This window comes from Rousettus aegyptiacus, unplaced genomic scaffold (genome assembly GCF_014176215.1).
Source record: "Rousettus aegyptiacus isolate mRouAeg1 unplaced genomic scaffold, mRouAeg1.p scaffold_m13_p_16, whole genome shotgun sequence".
Taxonomy (NCBI): Eukaryota; Metazoa; Chordata; class Mammalia; order Chiroptera; family Pteropodidae; genus Rousettus; species Rousettus aegyptiacus.
The window spans coordinates 38,023,194-38,044,772 of NW_023416291.1; the positions used below are offsets into that span (position 1 = coordinate 38,023,194).

The 21,579-nt window shown below is 54.9% G+C and overlaps 1 protein-coding gene and 1 pseudogene across 20 annotated transcripts in view; one reads left to right on the forward strand and one right to left on the reverse strand.

Moving 5' to 3' along the window:
- Positions 1–21,579, forward strand: part of CACNA1A (calcium voltage-gated channel subunit alpha1 A) — a 279,186-nt gene that overhangs the window by 255,493 nt on the left and 2,114 nt on the right. For 13 of the 20 annotated variants that reach the window (XM_016162052.2, XM_016162058.2, XM_016162068.2 and 10 more), the window contains 13 exons: positions 65–180; positions 1,582–1,732; positions 4,986–5,113; positions 7,333–7,429; positions 9,892–9,997; positions 16,510–16,617; positions 16,752–16,852; positions 17,729–17,838; positions 17,949–18,087; positions 18,244–18,357; positions 19,629–19,664; positions 20,728–20,914; positions 21,196–21,443. In XM_016162052.2, the coding sequence (XP_016017538.1) occupies positions 65–180; positions 1,582–1,732; positions 4,986–5,113; positions 7,333–7,429; positions 9,892–9,997; positions 16,510–16,617; positions 16,752–16,852; positions 17,729–17,838; positions 17,949–18,087; positions 18,244–18,357; positions 19,629–19,664; positions 20,728–20,914; positions 21,196–21,443 (1,641 nt within the window). Of the gene's footprint in view, positions 1–64; positions 181–1,581; positions 1,733–4,985; positions 5,114–6,396; positions 6,494–7,332; positions 7,430–9,891; positions 9,998–16,509; positions 16,618–16,751; positions 16,853–17,728; positions 17,839–17,948; positions 18,088–18,243; positions 18,358–19,628; positions 19,665–20,727; positions 20,915–21,195; positions 21,444–21,579 lie in introns of all 20 variants that reach the window. The other 7 variants (XM_016162054.2, XM_016162057.2, XM_016162060.2 and 4 more) reach the window with 4 other exon arrangements.
- Positions 10,883–11,001, reverse strand: LOC118612722 (annotated as a pseudogene).

Here is a 21,579-nt window from a genome sequence, read left to right on the forward strand (position 1 = left end):
AGAGTTTCCCTGGAGCGACTTAGGGGCACAGCTGCCCCTGGTCATTACCCTCCAATTCCCCCAGGTGTTTGGCAACATCGGTATCGACGTGGAGGACGAGGACAGTGACGAGGATGAGTTCCAGATCACTGAGCACAATAACTTCCGGACCTTTTTCCAGGCCCTCATGCTTCTCTTCCGGTGAGGGGGGTAGTCCTTTTCCTTTCCTTGAGGGGGTGTGTCTTCAGCCTTGTGGCAGTGGCATATCCTTGTCTTCTGGGGCAGGGGGTGGGGGCGTGCCCTTAGCCGGTTCTTCCGGGGCGGGGGGGGGGGGGGGGGGGGGAGTGTCCTTTTCTTTCTTTTGCGGTGTGGCGTGAGTGCCCTCTACCTTCTGTTCCGGGGAGGCTTGGAATGGGCGTGGGAGACCAAGAGATCCTGGCAGGGCAGTTGCTGAAGGACAAGGAACTCAGTCCTAGAAGGCGTTTTCGGGCATCGTTTTACTGAGTCTTCCTGACCATCCTGTGAGGTGATGATTCTTAGCATCCACATCTCACAGACAGACTCAGGCGTGATACTTAATGCTAGCTGCACATTAGAGTTCTTTCATTCATTTGTGGGAGGTTTATTGAGCACCTACTATGTGCCAAGCACTGCTGTAGGTACTGGAAACAAAGCAGAGACAATGTTCTCTGCCCTATGGAAGCTTATATCCCTGTGGGGGAGATAATCAGAAATCAATTTATAGTGCATACTAGAAGAATGTAAAATTCAAGATTAAGAGAGAAATTAAGGCACAGGAGAACAAATAATGTATCATTTTACTTACAAGAGGTACCTAAAATGGACAAACTCATGGAGGGGGAAAAAAAAAGAATAGAGATTCCCAGGAGCTGGGGGAGAGGAGAATGGGGAGTTATTGTTTAATGGGCACAAATTTTCAATTCAGGATGATAAAAAGATTCTAGAGGTGGATCGTGGCGATGGTTGCACATCATTGTGAATGTGGTTAATGCCATCGAATTATACTTTTGAAAATGCTTAACACAATCAGCTTTATGTATGTTTGGCGTAATAAATTTTTTTTCTCATTAAACAAAGAAAAAGGAATGGAGGACCGATCCCTGGAGGGGGTTGATATCTGAGAGAAATAGGCAAGGGAGGGAGCTCTGTGGTTATCTGGAACAGGGCAGCCCAGGCAGAGGGTGTGGCAAGTGCAAAGGCCCTGAGCGAGAAGCGGGACTGGCATGTTGGAAGACGGGGAGGAGCACAGTGTGCCTGCAGCAGAGTTACCTACAGGGAAAGTAAGAGAGGACAGTCACCTGGAAGGAGGGAAGTCTTTTAAACACGCCTGTGTCCTCAGGCCCCACCCCAGACCCGTTGAATCCAAGTTTGTGGGAGTGAGACATTGGCATCCCATGGGCTCTAATGCACAGCCAAGGATGAGAATCCCCTCTCTGAACTCCCAGAGAGGAGAGGTGACTTACCTTGGACTCGAACCCAGTGCCAGAGTCCAAGTGCTTAACCCAGTTGCTCTGTTCCCTGGGAGGCATTGGTGTCCAGGGCTGTGTGCCCAGGTCCCTGACGACCCCTCTCTGTCCTCAGGAGTGCCACCGGGGAGGCTTGGCACAACATCATGCTTTCCTGCCTCAGTGGGAAGCCATGTGATAAGAACTCTGGCATCCTGACTCCCGAGTGTGGCAATGAGTTTGCTTATTTTTACTTCGTTTCCTTCATCTTCCTCTGCTCGTTTTTGGTGAGTCCGTGGACATGTGGGGGTGAGCTCCCTAGAAGTGGCTCCATCTCAGGGGTCTGGGTTCCTCTAGAATGTAGCTTTGTTGCAGACTTGCTCCCTCCAAGCTTCTCGGAGCCAGCCTGGGATCAGATTACCCAGGGTTTCTCACCCGCAGCACTCTTGTTCTGTACATGACAAGATGTTCAAGAGCTCATCCCACTAGATGCCAGTAGTACATGCCCCACTGCCCTCCCAGTTGTGACAACCAAAAATGTCTGCAGACATTGTCAAATGTCCCCTGGGGAAAAGGGGCAGAATTTCCTCATTGGAGACCCACTAGGTATCCTGAGGGAAAACCTAGTGGAGCTGAGAGCTGGTCCCTGGACCCGTTTAGCTCAACTGTGGGAGACTCCCACCTTTTCTCTTGAGAGCTGGGTGCCTTCCTCTGTACAATCAAGAGGCAAGAAAAAATCAACCACATAAACGTTCTCTGGGAATTGGGGCTTTGCAAGGGATGGAATGGATTTTCACAAGTAAAAGATGAATTTGCCAGAAGAAGGAATCTTATAAGACCTGAGGATAAGAAACACTGTAAAAGATAAAAATCAGGAAAGGAAAAAAAAATGGATGGATGGATAGATAGAAGGAAAAAAAGATGATAGATGATGAATTAGATGATTGATTGATTGATGATGGATATAGATACATGATAGATATAGATAGATGATAGAGAGATAGATTGCTCGATAGCTGTGAGAGAGAGAGAGAGAGAGGTGATGGGGAATCACAGCAGCTGCCTGCTCCATCCTGCTCTCACTTTCTCCCTCTCTCTGGGGCCTCAATCTCTACAAACCTTTTTTGTTCTCTGCTCTCCCTGGAGCAGTCAAGACACTATCTAGGTATTTCAAGCAGATGCGATTAAATACAGAGATTGCCTACATAGGGTTGAAAAACCAAACGGATAGCACTGAGATTACCAGGGATTACTAACTGCAGGAATGCCAGGGCTGGGGTGTTAAAAGGAAAAGAGGGTATTACTGAATGACCTGAGTGCCCCTGATACCCCCCCGCCCCAGGGAATGCTGGCACCCTAGCTATCTCCTCCCCCAGGGCAGCTGCCAACAGTACTAGTTTCTTGTGGCTGGTGTGACCAAGTACCACAAACTTGGTGGCTTAACACAACAGAAATTTATCCTCCCACAGTTCTGGAAGCTAGAAGTCCAGTCAAGGTGTTTGCAGGGCCAGACTCCCTCCAAAGCCTCTAGGGGGATCCTTCCTGGCCTCTTCCAGCTTCTGGTAGCCCCAGGCGTTCCTTGGCTTGTGGCAACATCTCTCCAGTCTCCCCTCTGTCATCACGTGGCCTTCTCCCTGTGTGTCAGTGTCCAGATTTCCCTCTCATGAGGACAGTAGTAATACTGAATTTAAGGCCCACTCTAATACGGTCTAACCTCAGCTTAACTTGATGATACGCACGGAGACCCTTTTTCCAAATAAGGTCACACACAGTCACAGGTATCAAGGTTCAGGATTCGAACATGTCTTTTGGGGAACACAGTTAAACCCACAAGGTAGACCCTTGCTGGAAGCAGAATGTGTCTCCTCTCCTCCCCCTCCTCTCCTCTTTGCCTCCTGAATGTGGCTCCCACTGGATGTAAGAAGCCAGCTGCTGCAGTACTAGAGGTAGTATGGGAGATACGGTTTGTAGATCCTGGCCCAAACACCAGTAAAGGCCCAACACACCCACCCTCTTCAGACCAGTGACCTCACACTGGAAGACGTACAGTCTCTGTATCACAGTCACTAACCCAGAGGGTCCATTGCCCAGTTCCAGATTCCCAGAAGAGACAAGCTGAACAGACCATCCCAGCCCCTACTCAAATGACCACCCTTGCCCAAGAAGCTATGGGTGCATATAGGGACAAGATCTTATAATGCAGCCTACCTGGGAAGGGCAGTCACCCTAGCAACATCACAACACTTGACCATCAGCTAAGGCAATAATTAGCATACAGCAGGTACCCAATCAATATCATGAAATGATGAATTAAAAACAGTCACTATAGCTAAGGACATCTAGAATTACAGGTCATTTATTAATCACCTATTAGGTTTATACCTAAATCTTTATTTAATACCTGCTATATACCAGCCCATATGCTAGGCACTGGGGATGTGAGGAGAAAGCACAGTTCTCTCAGTTTGCAAGGGTGATGGGCAAACAAGTCAGTACACAATCCCGTATGTGCTTTGATGGGGAGATTCAGACAGAGAGAAGAAAGATTTCAGAGCGGTCTACAGGGATAGTGAGCAGTAATTCAACCACAGAGTCATCAAATAAGTTGCAAGTAATAGAAACTTAACAGAAACTGACTTAAGCAAAATATGCAGTTCACTAACTTGTGTAACCAAAAAGTCCAGATGAGGCCAGATCCAGGCAAGCTGACACTGTTCTCTTTCCTATTCTCCACACTGGCCTTATTCTCATACTTTTTCCTTATAGAGGCAGGATGGCTGACAGAGTGCCAGAAAAAATCCCAGGGAAGGCTCTCATTGGCCACCTTGGGGCATGTGCTCCTCCCTAACCGATCACAATCCTCAGTTATATGGCCACCTCTTATGGAGCAATGAGATGGGAGTCAGCCACACTCAACCATGGCTTCTAAGCGTGAGAAGGGGGTTTCCCAGGTGGTGTTACCCAAAGAGAGAAAAATCATGGTGTTCACTAAAGGAACAACATTTGTAAAAGCCTGGAGGCAAGACCGATGCAAGCTCTCCATGTGCCAAGGACTAGAACCCATGAAAAGGAGCTACCAGTTGCAGATGAGGGCAGAAAAATGCATCCATCCATCCATTCATCCATCCAGCCAAGAAATATTTGCTGAGTGCTTATTTTGTGCCAGGGCTGAGAATGTGACAAGTTTCTTGCCCACATGGAGCCCTCACTTTGGCCTTGATAGAGGCCAGGTATGGAAGGATTTGGAGTCATAATGGTCCCCTTGGTGTTGCCTCTATTTTATATGACCTCTCTCCCTCTCTCTCCAACTCTCTGTCTCCATCTTTCTCTATTTCTGTCTTTCTTTCTTCCCCATCTGCATTTCTCCATCTCTCTGCCTGGGCTCCTTGTATGAGCATGTGTCCTTCCTCCCTGTCTCCCCATTTTTTTCTCTTTCTGTTTCCTTTTCTTAATCTTCCCCCCGCCCCTGGGCCTCTGTGTATATGTGTTTGGATGGACCTCGCTCTCCCCATGACCCTTTGGCCCTTGTGGTCCCCACAGATGCTGAACCTCTTTGTCGCCGTTATCATGGACAACTTTGAGTACCTCACTCGAGATTCCTCCATCCTGGGGCCCCACCACCTGGATGAGTACGTGCGTGTCTGGGCCGAGTACGACCCCGCAGCATGGTAAGGAGTCACCCCAGATCCTCTAGCCACACCACCCACCTTTCTCTAAACCTGGAGCCCTGGCTAGGTAAGGCTCCAGACTTTGGGGTGTTGGGTCCCTGGGGAGTGAGCAGGGACCTCAGGGGGGTCAGTCTGAAGGAAGGTGATGAGAAGCAGCACCTTCCCACACCCCAGGTTAAATGCTTTGGGTACCACCCCTGCCCAAGCCCCAGGCGTTCTAGAGATGAGGAAGTCAGCCATGAGAAGTTCACCACCTATGAGTCTCTCCCGCCCCTCACGGTGAGGCCTCCAGATGATGAGGACAAGTTTGCTAGGCCCCAGAGAGGAAGCCGGAGGCTTCTCAGCCTCAATTCTCCTGGGATTATGGGGAGAGCTCCCTTGGCAGATAGGATTGGCTGAAAGATCAGGGTGACGGAACTCAGCTTCTGCTGAGATCCCAGGACCCTGGAGTAGGTGATCACACAAGTCCAGGAAAGAAGACACAGAGCCTTAGTGGCCTTCACATCTTCATGCTCACAAAAAGGAGTGATCTCTCTCAACTCCATAGGCACCAGGGTGCCACCTGCTGGTGATTTCAGAGGGTCGACTCTGCTCCGTGCATGTGTACTGAGCCCCTGCTCAACACCAGGCACTTGCAGGACACTCAGAGGTGCCAGCCTGATGCTCAGAGCCCATTAGCCACTGACTAAAGATTCTAGTTCAGGCTAGGCGGGCCGCAGCTGGACCCCTGGACCGTGGCACCCTGATGCAGGCCATGCACGCTGCATTAATGAGCACCTGAGCATTGGAGGGGAGGACTCTCAAGGAAGGCAAGAAAGAGTCTTTCCTAGCTATTCCTGCAGCCCCAGACAAGTCCTCCACGAGACTGAGAAGCTGGGGTGAGCTGCGGGTCTGGGACTTGACTTTCGGCTGGTTCCTAACTCTTCCTCTTTTAATTTTAGGTCACAGCAATTGGATGCTGTCCCCCTGTACTCTATTCCATGAGCTCCCCCACTCGTGTAGCCCATGTAGATTGTGAAGGAGGGAGGTGCAGAGAGAGCCCTGGGGGAGGTGCCCTCAGCCCAGAGCTCTTGGCACACCCCAGCCGAAACCTTCTGCCCCGCCCCCCAGGGTCTGCAAGAGGGAACGTCTCAGGGACCTTCACTCGTCCCAAGTCTTCCCAACCCCTTCGAGCCAGGGGTTCCCCAGCCCCTGGCGTCACAACCTCACTGTGTGCTCAGGGAGCCAGCGTGAGGGCAGCTTGACCTCCGTGCCTCCACTAATCCCCTCTCTTCTCCTTTCAGTGGTCGGATTCATTATAAGGATATGTACAGTTTATTGCGTGTAATATCTCCCCCTCTCGGCTTAGGCAAGAAATGTCCTCATAGGGTTGCTTGCAAGGTTTGATTTCCACTAAAACCTGCTAGCATCCATGGAATGAGTGTGGCTTGGGGTTCTTCAATATATATATTTCATATATATATATATATATCTCCAGAAAAAAAAAAAAAACAGAGCCATCTCTCTCTTGCATTAAACTAGAAAATTCTCTTAGCCAACAGAATGCAGTCACGTAGACTCGATGAAGCATGGAACATACCTCTCCGTTCCCTTCAGCCATTCTGCTTGCTCTTAGCTGAAGCTGCCCATCCCAGGGTCTCAACGGCACCCCAAATCAGACACATCCGGGGGGATCGTAACTTTGCTTCGTGCCCCCCACCATCACCTCCACTCTCTCCCGCTCCACCCTTTGCTTCCTGAAGCCCCCAGCCCTTCTCCCACCACCCCAGCCCCTCCTCCCCATCTAGGCCCCCTCAGAGACCAGCCTCAGCCAAACCGGAGAACTTGACCCAATTTTTAAAAGAATGGCGAACCAAAACATTGCTCCAGGCCCCCCAAAATGAGAACCACCCCCCATTCCCTCCACACTCCACCAGAACCATAGCTCAGAGTCAAAACCGAATCTGACTTTCCTCTTTTCTCTCTCTCTCCCTGCTCATGAGCAGTGAAATAATCTTTTTTTAATTCCCTTTTCTTCCATTTTTTCCCTCCTCTTTTCTATTTATTTGAAATACCTATTTTATTGTTCTCTACATCTTTCTTTCTGTATTTTTTCGGCTCTTGTGGTTTTGGTTTTGGTTTTTTCTTTTTTGTTTTTTCTTCCGTGTCCTCCCCGCCCTCCACCCGCCCTTCCTTTGATTCTCTGTCCCCACTCCCGTTTTTGTTTTCGGTGCTGCCAGGGGCCGCATGCCTTACCCGGACATGTATCAGATGCTGAGACACATGTCTCCGCCCCTGGGTCTGGGGAAGAAGTGTCCGGCCAGAGTGGCTTACAAGGTAGATTACCTTTGCTGACCACCGACGTCCGGGCACTGGGGATTTTTCAGTGCTGGCCAGGAACAACCAGCCGAGTCTCTTTTTCCAGCGTGCCTCTTCTTTTTTTCTTTTTTTCTTTTTTTTTTTCTTTCCTTTCCTCCTCAAGTAAATGGATCATGACCATCCCTTGACTCTCAGCAGCACACTGTGTCCGTCCTTTCTGATGAGTGTGTCTTGGTGTTTTGAGACTCCATTATGGCCGACATGCCGGAGGGAGGAGGAGGGGAATCCCCAGGTCCCCTCGCATCTGGTCCCAGGGAACCAAATTGGAAACAAACATGCCTGGGGGTGGGGTGGTCACCACCTTGCCTCCCTTCTACCCACCCAGAGCAGTCTTCACTCCCAGGCCGGGGCAGGTACCTTTCAGCAGGGGGGCTTTGGCCCCCAATAAGGTGAGGCCCTGGCCCCATCTTCTGTATCTTGAGCCCCAGGTCCAGCAGCCTCCTACACACACACTCCTGAAGCTGATCTCTGACCTAAGGCCTTGGGGGATCCAAGACATCCCAAAGAATACCCACAGCCTCTCCTCCCCAGTCCCCCCTCCCCCTAGATTGCTTCCCCAGCCCCTGTCCCTATGCCACCTATCTCCCCCCGAGACACCCCAAAATGCCTCTCCATTGTTCCAGAGTGGGCAGGCGGGCCGCAGCTGGACCCCTGGACCGTGGCACCCTGATGCAGGCCATGCACGCTGCCTTGGCGGGAGCCTGGGGCGGGCAGGCACCATGGCCGACCGGGGGTGGTGGTGCATGCTGGCTGAAGAAGCGAGGGTCCTGCCGCCAGGCGGCTGGGCCAGGCCACCCCTCTAGACCCCATCCCGGAATCTCCCTTGGCACCCAAGGACAGATGCTCTGTTTCCTCCAACTCATCCACAAGGTGTTCAGAGATGACCTTTAAAGTCCTCCCCCAAAAAAGATGACCCCATCATCCCATTCTCCCATCCACCTTGGCCCACCCTCTGTCTGCAAGAGCCCTCCCTCCCCGGTCATGCCATTCCTTCCTGCCTCCCCACAACCTCATTCCTCTTCCTCGTCCCTCCCTACACCCCTCCTTCAAGGCCTGGATGAGGCTATCCCACTTGCATCTCAAATATTCCCGCACTGGTCCCTCCTCTCTCTAGTTGTCCTCTTGTCCCTCCTGTTGGTCCCTCCTTGCCTGAGTGTGCGTGTGTGGGCGTGCACCCACATACACACCCACACGCTGGAGAGAAAGGGGAGCCCTTCCTTTCCAGCCACGGTGTGGTGCCGCCATGAACCGAAGGCACCTTCGTGCAAATTTGAAAAGAGCACCCTTTCCACAGAACACTTTGTCTGGTGCAAAATTGCAATCCAGCGGCATGGTGAGAACCAGACAGTTTTTTGCTAGCAGCTGGGAAGCTGTCATTTAAATACACAAATCTACGATTTCTAAGATGGGGATCCCTTGGTGCAGCGCACAACCCGCACAGTTACGCGCAACAGCCCAGTCTGTATGTTTCCATCTACTGCCTCCCTCCTACCCCTCCCCCCCAACCCCCCTCTCCCGGCCTACTCCGGGTTTGACACCCTTCTCCCCATCTCCACCTCTGTTTCCTGCTGATATGTGTCTGAATCCCCAGGTGAACCCCAAAGTCACCCTCAACCCCCATCTCTGTCCCACGTCAGCCTGGGCTGGTGCATACCAACCTGGCATCCTCTCCCATGTCACCAATCCTGGGGGCCAGAGCCCCTGCCTGGGACACAGGGAGTCTTTTCTTCCCTCGGCCACGGGAACTCCTTTCACCCCTACCCCCGCCATCGCACAGAGCCAAGATCCAGACTGCCCTGAGATACACTTTCCACGGAGCTATGAATGAGTCTCGAGATTCCGTCTGCATGCGCCTGTCTGCCATTCTGTGTGTCATGGCCACCTCGCTGCATGTCTGCGAGGGGCCCACCCCATCAGTGGGGGGCCGCCTGCCTGCTGCTTCTCAGAGGAATTATGTGGTCTGTGCCCATTTGGTCTGATCAGGGCCAAGCGGGGATGGGGGCGGGGAGCCAGCGGCCCCAGGCGGCTGTGGCCTGGACCCCTCTGCCTGGCTGCTGCATGTCTGCTGTGATCTGGCTTGTGCGCTTCTTCTTTGGGGTCAGAACGGAACGGAGCCATCCAGAAGAACTCTGGGGCAGGGCAAGGCTCTGGACCCACCTGGAAATGCCAGCTCTGGGGTCTAGGGGGCGGGAGAGGAAGGGGCAGGGGCTGATGGCATAGGAGAGCCCCCAGTGCCCTCCTGACAGGCCACCAGAGGAAGTCAGGAAATGGAGCGCTGGGACAGGTAACCTGAGGGAGGGGGCACCCTAGCTGCTGCCTTCAGAGTTCTTCCTGGGGCTCCCTGGGTTGGGCGGGTCTGGCTCATGGGGGAGGGGGAGGGGTGCTTGGGAATGACTGCCCTCGCCTTTGGCTTTGTGCAGAGACTACTGCGGATGGATCTGCCCGTCGCTGATGACAACACTGTCCACTTCAATTCTACCCTCATGGCTCTAATCCGCACTGCCCTGGACATCAAGATTGCCAAGGGTAAGGGGGTCAGGGGCAGGAGCTGAGGGGTAAAGCAGGATGGAGGCAGGGCCTCTGAGGGAAGAGCCGGTGGGCAGCTGGGAATCCCTTTCGCTGCCCCAAAAGTGGAGGGGCCACTGCCCTGTCCTGATCTTCACCAGCTCACCCACTGACTCGGCAAACATCTAGTGCTCGCCTCCTGTGTCTTAGCCACCACTCTAAACATCGGGGGCATGGCAGTTTACTTCTAGTGAGGGAGGCCTCCCCTAGGAGGTTCTGAAGAAGACGAATCGAGTCACGTGGATGCCTGAGGGAAAAGTGCCCCAAGGAGAGGGACCAGCAGGTGCAAAGGTCCTGGGGTTGGATACCATCTGGAGCTGCGTTGAACTGAGTTGCCCTCTGAGTGAGGGGGGCACTGTGCAGCACAGGGAGAAGAGGAGGGGCCCCACCCCGCTCACATTTCAACAGGCCCCTCTGGCCACAGTGAGGAGAATGGATGGGAAAGAGGCCAGAGTGGAGGCTACTGACTTAATCCAGGTGAACACAGGTGGGCAACCCTGACTGAAAGGGTATGAAGTGTTCAGATTCTGGCTATTTCTTGGGAGCTGAGCCAACTGCATGGTTGATGGAATAGATGTGGGGTGTAGGATAGGGCACAACTGGGGGGAGGCAAGACCACCCTTGACTTGGGGGCAGGGCCGTTGCCTGAGACAGGGAAGAGGCAGGAGGGGCAGGTTAGGGGCGAAGGGAGGACAGCACTGGCTATGGCATGTGGAGCCATGGGGTGGGCAGGGGCTGTGAGCTTACACTTCCAGTGGTGGGAAGGGCTCACCGAGAAGGTTCTGAAGGTGAGGTGAACGAGGAGATGAGTCTTTTTTCTTTTTATTATAATTGTTTTTTAAAATAAACCTACAGCATCTGGTCTTCCTAGGTGGTCTCTCATCCAAGTACTAACCAGGCCTGACCCTGCCTAGCGTCTGAGATCAAAGGGGATCGGGCACATTCAGGGTGGCATGGCCGTAAGAGCTGGAGATGAAAAGCCAAGAGGCGTCAGTTGCTGACAGAATTTAAGCCAGGAGGACTAGACAAACTCTCCAAGGGGATGAGTGTGAGCCGAGAGACCCCCAGAGACCAAGCCCATGGCAAGGCCAGTGTTAGAAGGGACCAACAAGGTGTAGCCAGACAGGTGGGCAGAGACCTGGACCCAGGGTGTCTCCAGGAGGAGGGACCCAGCGCGTCGGGCTCCCCAGCAGCCAGGGAAGATGAGGACTGAGAGTGACTGGTGGATTTCCTGACAGGTCACCACTGGCCACCCTGAGCAGGGCATCTTTGATGGAATGGTCAGGGTCCCCCACCTGGAGTGGGTTTCGAAGGCCTGAAGGGAGATGTGACTTGGCATCTGATGGGACAGCAGATCAGCAGAGAGAAGGAAGTCAGGAAAGGAACTGGCAGAAGGCTGGGCACATCCTCCTGCAGAGTCAGAAATTCAGGTGCTGAACCTGAAGGTCAGGGCCCCACCCAGCTGAACCACTGGGGTGTCAGGAGGAAGGGACACCGAACTTCAAGAACGCAGGCTCCTTCCAGGGTCTTCAAGGAAAAGGAGGAGGAGGAACCAAGGCTGAAAGTTGCTGGAGAGGTGAGGGATTTTGGGGAGGGAGGTCAATCGCTTCCAGGGGGACACTGCCCAGCAGAGGGGAGCAAGTTGAGGACAAACACCGTGACAGGTGGGGAACATGCAGGTGAAGGTGGAGCCGGAGGAGCCACAGAAGAGAGCAAGAAAGAAGAGCAGGGAGAGAGGATGAAGCTCAGGACAGCAAAAGAGTGTGTGTTGGGGGGGGCGGGGGATCAGGCCCTTGTCTGGCATACAGTAGAAGTTTCTTTCTCATGCAACAAGTCAGAGGCTAGCAGCCCGGATTTGCCAGGCAGCTGAGCACGCGTCACCAGTTGGGTCCAGGTCTATACTGAACAGCCTCATGCAGCTCCCTCATTCACATGGTTGAAGCTGGTCTGGCCCCAGGAGGTGAGGAAACAGAATGGTGGGCAGCAGTTTCTTGCGATCAGATGGTAGAGTCATGTTCCATGGGCTCATCTTGCCATCTTTCCTGTCCTCACTGTAAACCTTGACGGCTCACATATTAGCTAGCTATGCCATGTAACAAATGACCACAAATTTAGCAGCTTAAAGTACACCCATTATCAGCTCACAGTTCTGTAGGTTAGAACAGCAGTCCCCAACCTTTCTGACACCAGGGACCGGTGCTCCTCCGAGAATCTAATGCCCGATGATCTGAGGTGGAGCTGAGACCGTGATGCTCGTGCTGGGGAACGGCTGTGAATATAGATGAAGCTTCACTCACCTGCCGCTCACCTCCTGTTATGTGGCCCAGTTCCTACCCAGTTTCAGTACCAGTTTGTGGCCCAGGGATTGTGAGCTCCTGGGTTAGAAGTCCAGGCGGGCTCAGCCGGGCTCTCACAAGGTCGAAATCAAGGTGTTGGCCAGCCTGAGATCTTCTGCAGAAGCTCCAGGCAGGACCTGGACCAGTACTGGAGGTCCCCACACCTTTCTGGCATTCCTGTGCCCATGTGGTCCTCGGCCCTGGCACGCCGCTGGTTGCAAGGGGATTTCAGCTTCAAAAAATAGGAATGCCTCTTGCCATTGTCTTAGAAAGGGTCCAGTTCAGGTTCATACCACTCAGGGCCAGCCCAGACTCTCATTCAGGACGCCACATGGCTGACTAGACGAAGGACACTGTCTTATCCTTTTAATCTCCCGGAAAAATTGGGCTCTGTCCAAAGATGGGGTCTGCAGTGCCCCGGACGGTTCTGGGGCAGATGGGGGAGGCTTCCTGAGAGCTGAAAGGCTTTGACCTGCCTTCACCAAAGAGGGCACGTTGTTCTCTGCCTGAAACTGGTTGGCCACAGCTCATCAGATAAGGACATTCATTAAGTGCCTGCTGTGTGCCCGGCCCTGTCCTCAGCACGTGGGACATGACAGTGAAAGACATGAACTTCCAGCCCTCGTAGGGCTCCAGGGAAACAGGCAACAAATAATAAAGATGATTAGTGGTTATGTAATGTGTTCAAGGGTGAGAAATACTGTAAGAAAAGAGAAAGCAGGGTCGGGATTGTGGAGTGAAATCCGGGTAAACTCTAAGTCAGTGGTTCTTGCCAAGTGGCCATTCTGCTCCCAAGGACACTGGGAGATGTCTGGAGACAATTTTTGATTGTCACACTGGGAGAGGAGGCTGTTGCTAGTGGCAGCTGGCACATAGAGGCCAGGATGCTGCTGAATGTCCCAGGGCATGCAGGACAGACCCTCTGATGAACTCCCTTCACCAAAAGGCCTTCAGAATGAGATGGGAGAGGGGAGGACTCTTGAGCAATAAACTCTAGGACAGTAGGGGTTTGTGGGTGACTATTGCCTTCCTACAGAGGGACCCCCTTCCCTGGGAGCCCCAGTGTTAATAATTCTGTAACTAGAGAAGGAATAAACCTGGGGTTCAGTCTTGAAACCCCAGTGGAGAGCCACCTGGAAATCCTCCGAAGATTTTCCCTTTGTTTAAATTTACATGACAATCCTGAATGGGAGGCTTCCCAGTGAACTGAGGCAGAAAGAGCCTAAGGTGATTCGTTCCCCCAGGGGACACTTGGCAATGTCTGCAGGAAAACAATTTGGTTGTCAGGGCTTGGGGAAGGGGGTGCTACGGCCGTCTAGTGAGTGCTACTTATCCTACAAGGCACAGGATGGCCCCCCAATCAGCGAACCGGCCCCCATTGTCAACAATGCTGACCGAGGCCGAGAAACCCTGATTCAGAAGCCAAGAGCAGGTGTCTTAGCTCAGGTGGCTGTAACAAAATACCACAGGCCGAGTGACTTGAACAACAGTAATTTCTTTTCTCATATTTCTGGAGGCTGAAAGTCCAAGACCAAGATGCTGACAGGCTTGGTTTCTCTCTTCGGCTTGCAGATGGCCTCGCATCTTGCTCTGTTCTCACATGGCCAATCCTCTGGGCATGTGCACCTCTGGTGTCTCTCTTACAGGACACCAGTCCTTTTGGATTACTGCCCATCCTTATGACCTCATGGCAGTGTAATGACCTCCTCAAGGACCCCATCCCCAACACATCCACATCGGGGCTTAGAGCTTCAACCTGGATTTTGGAGGGACACAGTTCAGTCCATGCCAGCAGGTGTCTTCCTTTTCTCCACTAGAAACGGAAACACCTACGCTGTAAGGAGAGAGTGACTTTTAACAGAAAATGTCATGTTCCCTTCTTTCCCTTCCCATGTGTCTGAGAAGGAGCCACAGAGAGACTCCGGCACCTCGCGTAGCTACAGTGGACAGGACACATAGCTATTAATTCCCATGAGGAAAGAAAAACTGCATAGGTTGGTGTCAAGGTTCTTGAGAGCCGAGATACGGCGGGGATTTCCCCGAGGGTTTCCCACAGTAGTCGTGACCTCCCAACGGGAAGCCAGGCCCACGGATCAGCCCCACTCCCTGCAGCGGGCGCCAGCGACCACAGCCCCCCGTTTCACCAATAGTGAAAAGGACAGGATGGTGGAGCATGCCCTCTAGTGGGTGAGACCAGAAATAACAACATGAGGCAGTAAGTATGGAGAAGAGAAATAAAGCAGGAGGACATAGAAGGTAATGGGCTCTTTTAAGGGGATAAGGGCAGCTAGGAGCCCTCCTCGATAAAGGATTTGAGCATGGACCTGTAGGAGGTATTTGTAGAAAGAATGATCCTTGCAAAGGCTCGAGGCAGGACTGTGCCTGGCGTGTTTGAGGAACAGTGAGGTCTGTGTGTCTGGAACAGAGTGAGTGAGGGTGAAAGTAGAGGAGACGAGGGCAGATTGAGCAGGACCCTGTGCACTTGGGCGATCACCCTGGGTGAGGTGGAGCGCTGAGGAGGGCTCTGAGCAGAGGAGACACCTGACTGACGGGTGCTCACAGGAGCCCTCTAGTGGCTGTAGTGGGGTCAGGGAGACCTGAGCAGAGGCGACTGTGCTGGTCCCGGCAGTTCAACTCTGCATCACCTCAGTATCCTCCAGAGTATGATCTGAGCTTTACCTCAGAAAAGGCCTTTCTGAAAGATTTTTCCCAAAGTAAAGATATCTGTCTCCAGAGTCACGTGGGCGAAGATGAGTGAAATGCCTGGCAGATGTCCGTGCTTTGACCCATATCTGCTGAGAGGAAGCTAGGCGGGGGTGCCAGAGGCAGGACCTGGGAAGAGTAGGAGTGGGGAAGTCTGAGCAAGTAGAAGCTAATGGTAAATGGAGAGATGTCGGGGCTTCCTGGCCTATTCAACCTTCATGCCCCGGCAGATGGTTGTTAAAACACTGAAATACTTCTTAGTGGCTGGTGGTCAGCTCCTGCCCTTCCCTCAAATCTCCTGGACCTCCCATCACAATCTAACAACTACAAAGTTAATGTTTGCCTAGCAGGGGGCCTTGGGACCCTTGCTCTAGCTGTCATCAATGTCTCTTTCATACCCACTGGTGTTTGGAACAACGCCCCTGTGCCCAGGGTTGAAGGCTCTAAAAAACAGAAGTAGAAGCGGAAGCTCCTGTATCAGTCAGGTATAAGCTGGCGTATCAGTCAGGATGGATGAGAATGTGCCACCGTAACAAACAGCACCATGCTCTCAAGCTGACAAAGGTTTGCTTCCCACTCCCGTTAATGTGGCCTTCCTGGGTTGACAGGAGGCTCCCTGTTCATCAGTCTCTTAGGGGCCGGGCCTGAGAGAGCAGCCATTGTCCCTAATGTCACCAGCCATCATTACAGAATAAAAGAGAACTTGCACCCCAGAGGCCCTGCCTCCCTCATGATCCTTTACTGGTCATTCAGTGCCCAAAGTAACACCTTACTCTGCTCATGCCTCACATGGCCCAGGCCAACCACAGGGACCAGGATGGGCCACACTCCCATGCACTCAAGAGGTAAGGACCAGGAATTGCTGGCAAAGAGCCTTAATGACCACCATTGCTGTCAGGGATTGGCAATGGCCAAAGGTCACATCCATGGAGAGGAGCTGGTTGAGGGAGAAACCTCCCCATCGGGACTGCTTCGTAGCATCCCAGCCTCCCTGGGGCTTACCACAGGTCTCACCTCAGACCGAGGGGCTGCTGTGGCACAACAGTCCTATGACAGACACTGTCCTAAGGCTGCATGGACATTAACTACTTTAATCATCAGACGACTCATGAGACAGGTTCAATTGTAATCATTTCACAGAGTGAAAAGCACAGAGCGGTAGAAAAATAACTAAGTTGAACAGTAAGTGGGAGTCAGGTTTTGACCTGGGCCCTTCAGCCCCTCTTAATGCTGGGCTGTCCCACACACAGCCGTTCCAAGGCCCTGTCACTGTCAAGGACCAGACCCCCATGGTCATTCACCACTGGGCACTGGACCCACGGGAACCAGGACTCCAGAGTACTGGGTCAGTAGGAGCTACTGTGTTGGCGGCTGCCCCGGAGGCCAGCAGGCCCCTAGGCAGGCAGTCAGGGCCTCTCTGTGCCCACGTTGCAGGAGGGGCTGACAAACAGCAGATGGACGCCGAGCTACGGAAAGAGATGATGGCCATCTGGCCTAACCTGTCCCAGAAGACACTGGACCTGCTGGTCACCCCTCACAAGTGTAAGAGCCCAGGCTGGCCTGGCCCTGGGCCCTGACCCACCAAGATGGAGGGGGCGGGAAAGAGGAGACAGAGGGTCAGGGGGCTGGTGCATACAGGAGCCCCTACCCATGGTGCGTTCGCTCTGTGCCGCCAGCCACGGACCTGACAGTGGGGAAGATCTATGCAGCCATGATGATCATGGAGTACTACCGGCAGAGCAAGGCTAAAAAGCTACAGGCCATGCGAGAGGAGCAGGTATGGCCTGGGCCCTGACAGCCCTCCCTTCCAATGTCCTTCTCTCTCAGGTCACCCAAGCTTAGGGATAGTGGCTTTCTCGTCACCGTGAGGACCAATCAGAACAGTGGGGCATGGTTAGGCCCAGGGCAGATCTTTGAAAGTAAGGCTATACCAAGGAGACATGGCCTGGATTAATTCATCTGTTCTGCCAACACTTAATTGGGCACCTACTGTGTGCTGGGCACTGTTCTCAGCTCTGGGGGTGCAGCTGTGAGTAAAACAGACCAGAATCCCAGTTGGTGAAATGTCGACAATGACAAACGACTAAATTATATAGCACGGGAAGCATTCTGGGCAGAGGGAATGGCCTGAGGCGGGACTGTGAGTTTAAGTTTGGGGACTAGCGATGGCATGTGGCAGGACAGAGTGAGCAAGAGGGGCAGTGGGAGGACACAAGGGTGCGGAGGTGACGGTTATGCATGGCCTTGGGGGCCTTGGAGGGAACTTTGGACTCTCACTCCCAGTGAGGGGGTTCCTCAGTAGAGGGAAGTGGCCTCAAGCAGGTGTGCACACGCACCCTCTGGTGGCCATGGGGGGTATGGGCTAGAGCAGGGAGACCTGAGAAGAGGTGAGTGCTCTAGTACAGGTGGGAGATTGTGGGGCAGGACTTGGATGGGGACCTCAGAGGTGTGAGAAGTGATCCAGTTCTGGATGGATTTGGAAGAAGGGGCTAGTGGGCTGGCTGATGGATCCGACTGGAGTGTGTGTCTGTGTGCATGTGTGTGGGGGGAGGTGTCAAGAATGATTTCTGGGGTTTCAAGCCATTGGTGAGCTTAGTGTCCCCTCCACAGCCCCCCACATCCAGTGCACACACCCTCCTCTCTGCCTCCCCAGAACCGGACACCCCTCATGTTCCAGCGCATGGAGCCCCCATCACCAACGCAGGAGGGGGTGCCCGGCCAGAATGCCCTTCCCTCCACCCAGCTGGACCCAGGAGGAGGCCTGTGAGTGGGGCTCTGGCCAGGAGGCAGGGACGGAGGGGTGGGGGCACCAGTCCCAGATGCAGAAGCCCCCGAAGTGCCCACTGCCACGCTGCCCTGTGTCCCACATGCAGGATGGCTCACGAAGGTGGCATCAAGGAGAGCCCTTCCTGGGTGACCCAGCGAGCCCAAGAGATGTTCCAGAAGACGGGCACGTGGAGCCCAGAGCGGGGGCCCCCTACCGACATGCCCAACAGCCAGCCCAACTCTCAGGTGCCTCTGTGCCCCCACTGCCCCAAAGGCTGAGACCAGGCAGTAAGGGAGGGTGGAGTTTGGGCCCTCTGCCTGCAGCTCCAGACTCACCAGGCTGTCCCTGGGGTCCGAGCAGCCAGCCCCGGGGCTCACTCAGCCTCACCATCTGCCCCGCAGTCTGTGGAGATGCGAGAGATGGGCCGGGATGGCTACTCAGACAGTGAGCGCTACCTCCCCATGGAAGGCCAGGCCAGGGCCACCTCCATGCCGCGCCTCCCCGCGGAGAACCAGGTGAGCGCTTTCACCCATCCCCCTGCGGCTGGACTTGTGCCCCAGAGGCCTTGCATCCCACAGCCCAGGGCATCGCCTTCCTCCAGAACTCAAGCCTGGGCGGGGTCTCCTGTGCCCTCAGCAGCAGCACGCAGACCCCACCTGGCCACACCTGGGGCACCTGGAGGACCTAGTCTTCTTAGCTCCTTCCAATGAAGGGCAAAGAAAAAGGGGCCCCCTCGGGACAGAGTGGTGATAACCACTGCCAAGTGGCTTGTCTCTGCCCTGTTTGTGGGTGCTGAGGTGGGAGGATATGGAGGACACATATGGGAATGTGGGAGGTGATTTATGAGACTGCAAGCATGCACACACACACAGACATGCACATATACATGTAGACACGTGTTTTCATACACATGCACACGCATGCATGTGTGGGCCTGCTCTTAGGAACCTGACAGGTCGCAGGACCTGGTGGCAGTGTGTGGGGAGGGTCTGGGACAGCTGGGGTTCATCCTGTCTGGTCTCTGTGGGGCCCCCTGGGAGGGGCAATGGTGTGTGCCTGATGTGTGTCTGTGTGTGGCTGCTTCACTCAACTGCAGGGACCCCTGGGGGGCGGGGGGGCTGCAGATCCTGCTGCTCCAGGCCCACAGGGTCAGAAGCCAGAAGCATGGCTGGCTGCCCACTCAGCCCGAGAGGCAGGGCAGCATGTCTGACTGTGGCAAGCTGCCTGTGTGCTGTGCCGAAGCATCTGCACGGGGTGGCAGGCTGCGCTGTGCCTGGCTGGGCCAGGGTGGCCCAGGGGCCTGGCCTCTGGCTGCTGGGAACTTGGGTGGGGGGCACCCAGCCTGCATGTAGCTGCCCAGCCCCATCCTGCCAGCCTCCCTCTCCACCCTAAGACTTAGCTGCTGGGCCCCAGGAAGAGGGTAGGGACAAACCCAGCTGATGGCCATCCCCTGCCCCCCAACAAGCTTTGAGTGTCAGCTGGAGACAGGCCTGGGGCATTGCATGAGGCAGAGCCCGGGGGCAGGGGCCTGTGGCCACGCCATCCCATCTGTCTGTCTCCTGCCTCCGCCATCTGTCTGTCTGTGGTATCTCCTGTCTGTCTCCTCTGTGCCTCTGGGAGGACTGCTGGTTGGCCAGGGGTCACCCACTCACCAGGGACTTTAACCTCTCTTTCCATTCTTCCATCCTCCCTCTCACTCCTCAAGCTCACTCCCTCTCTCAGCTTTTATATTTATTTTCTTCTTTCTGTTTTTTTCTGTGTGCACCATCCCATGGGGCTGTGACAGAGGAGAAGGGGCCGGCCACGTGGGAATAACCTCAGTGTATGTACCGCAAGCCCGCCTGCTGCCCAGCTGGGCTCCGGCCCCCTCTTCCCGCCCACCCCCCCTCAGGGGAGTCCTGTCATCTCTGCCTACCCAGACCCTTTCTTTGCAGACCACGTCCCCTCCCCCATGGAGCCCCATCTTCCTGTGTTGTGTTCTCTGTGTGCCCCATGTGTACACTGGAGGAGGTGGCCCTGCCCCACCCCTCTTTCCCCTCCTCCTCCCCCACTTTCCTCAGAGCCCCCAAGCCAGGGGATCCATCATTCCAAGAATCCTGACCTTCCCCCCTACACCTGGCCCATTCTTTCTCATTCCCCTGACCACGCCTGACCCTCTGGTCCTGCAGCAACATGGCCCTTAAAACTCCTGCCTCGGGCAGTGCCACTCACCTGGGCCAGGTCCTAGGGTATGTTTGCCCTGTTCTCCTCCCCTCTCCCAGTTGTAGGGAACTGAAGTCCCCCCTCTCTCCATGGCTTGACTCCAGGGGTGCAGCACACACAGGCTCCCAGGCTGTGGGCCAAGGATGAGAAGGCAGGTCTTCCAGGACCTCAAGTGCCAGGGTGGTCCCTCAGGTGGGCAGGAAAGCCCGGGCCCTGCTGGCCAAGGAAGACAGTGAGCTGGGGTGCTGGGCTCTGAGCCCTGAGCCTACATGTCTGACAGCCATGGAAGTCAAGGCTTCTCACCTCCAAGAGAGCAGGCGTGGGTGAGGGCAGGGCATGCTGCCCGGTGCCCGGGTCCAGGTTTGCACTGGATGGGAAAGGTCTTCTCATTAGCCAGCTTGCGTGTCTCTGGCTGGACCCCAGTGCTGGGGGATACCCCCAGGGGTGGTCCTAAGAAGCAACAAGGGTGGATCAGATGGAGCCTCCTGGCCAGAACCCAGGATGGGGTTGGGGGAGAACAGAGGTGTCCCGGGGCCCTGGTTAATCAGGAGTCAAGCTCCTCCCCGCCCCCAGATCCTGCTCCTGGATGGTCACACACCATTGCCGATGGCAAGTGGGGCAAGACAGACCTAGACCACTTGGTGCCAGCTGCTGACCCCAGCCCACCCACCTGTCCCCTCCAGACCATCTCAGATACCAGCCCCATGAAGCGCTCAGCCTCTGTGCTGGGCCCTAAGGCCCGGCGGCTGGATGACTACTCCCTAGAGAGGGTGCCGCCTGAGGAGAACCAGCGGCACCACCAGCGGCGCCGTGACCGCAGCCACCGCGCCTCCGAGCGCTCCCTGGGCCGATACACAGACGTGGACACAGGTGGGCTGCCCCTCAAGGCCCAGGGACCAGAGGCTCTACCAGGGGACAGGGGAGGGGAGAGGGGAAAACACAGGGGGATAGGCACAGAGAGAAGGAGGGGAGGCCTAGATGGGACAAGGGGACCAAGCTGGGCCATAGGAGCCTGGGAACCAGACCCCCAATGCCCCCCAGGCCCTCCTTGGTCCAGGGAAGGTGCCCCTCTCTATGCACACGCTCCCTTGCTGGTCTCCTGTGTGCATATCCTGCCCTACCCTTCCCTGTCTGATCCCTGTCTGGCCCAGGCTTGGGGACAGACCTAAGCATGACCACCCAGTCCGGGGACCTGCCATCGAAGGAGCGGGACCAGGAGCGGGGCCGGCCCAAGGACCGGAAGCACCGGCAGCACCATCACCACCACCACCACCACCACCCCCCACCTCCTGACAAGGAGCGCTATGCCCAAGAGAGGCAGGACCACCGAGCCCGGACCCGGGACCAGCGGTGGTCCCGCTCCCCTAGCGAGGGCCGAGAGCACATGGCACACCGGCAGGTGGGTGTGGCAGGAGTTGCCCCAGACCCAGCTATGGGAGACTTGGGGGGGGGGGGGCACATCCCACAGCCCTCTGGGCAAGATACTCTCCACTGTGACTTCTGACCCTGCCCACCACTGGGCTCCTTCCCAAGCC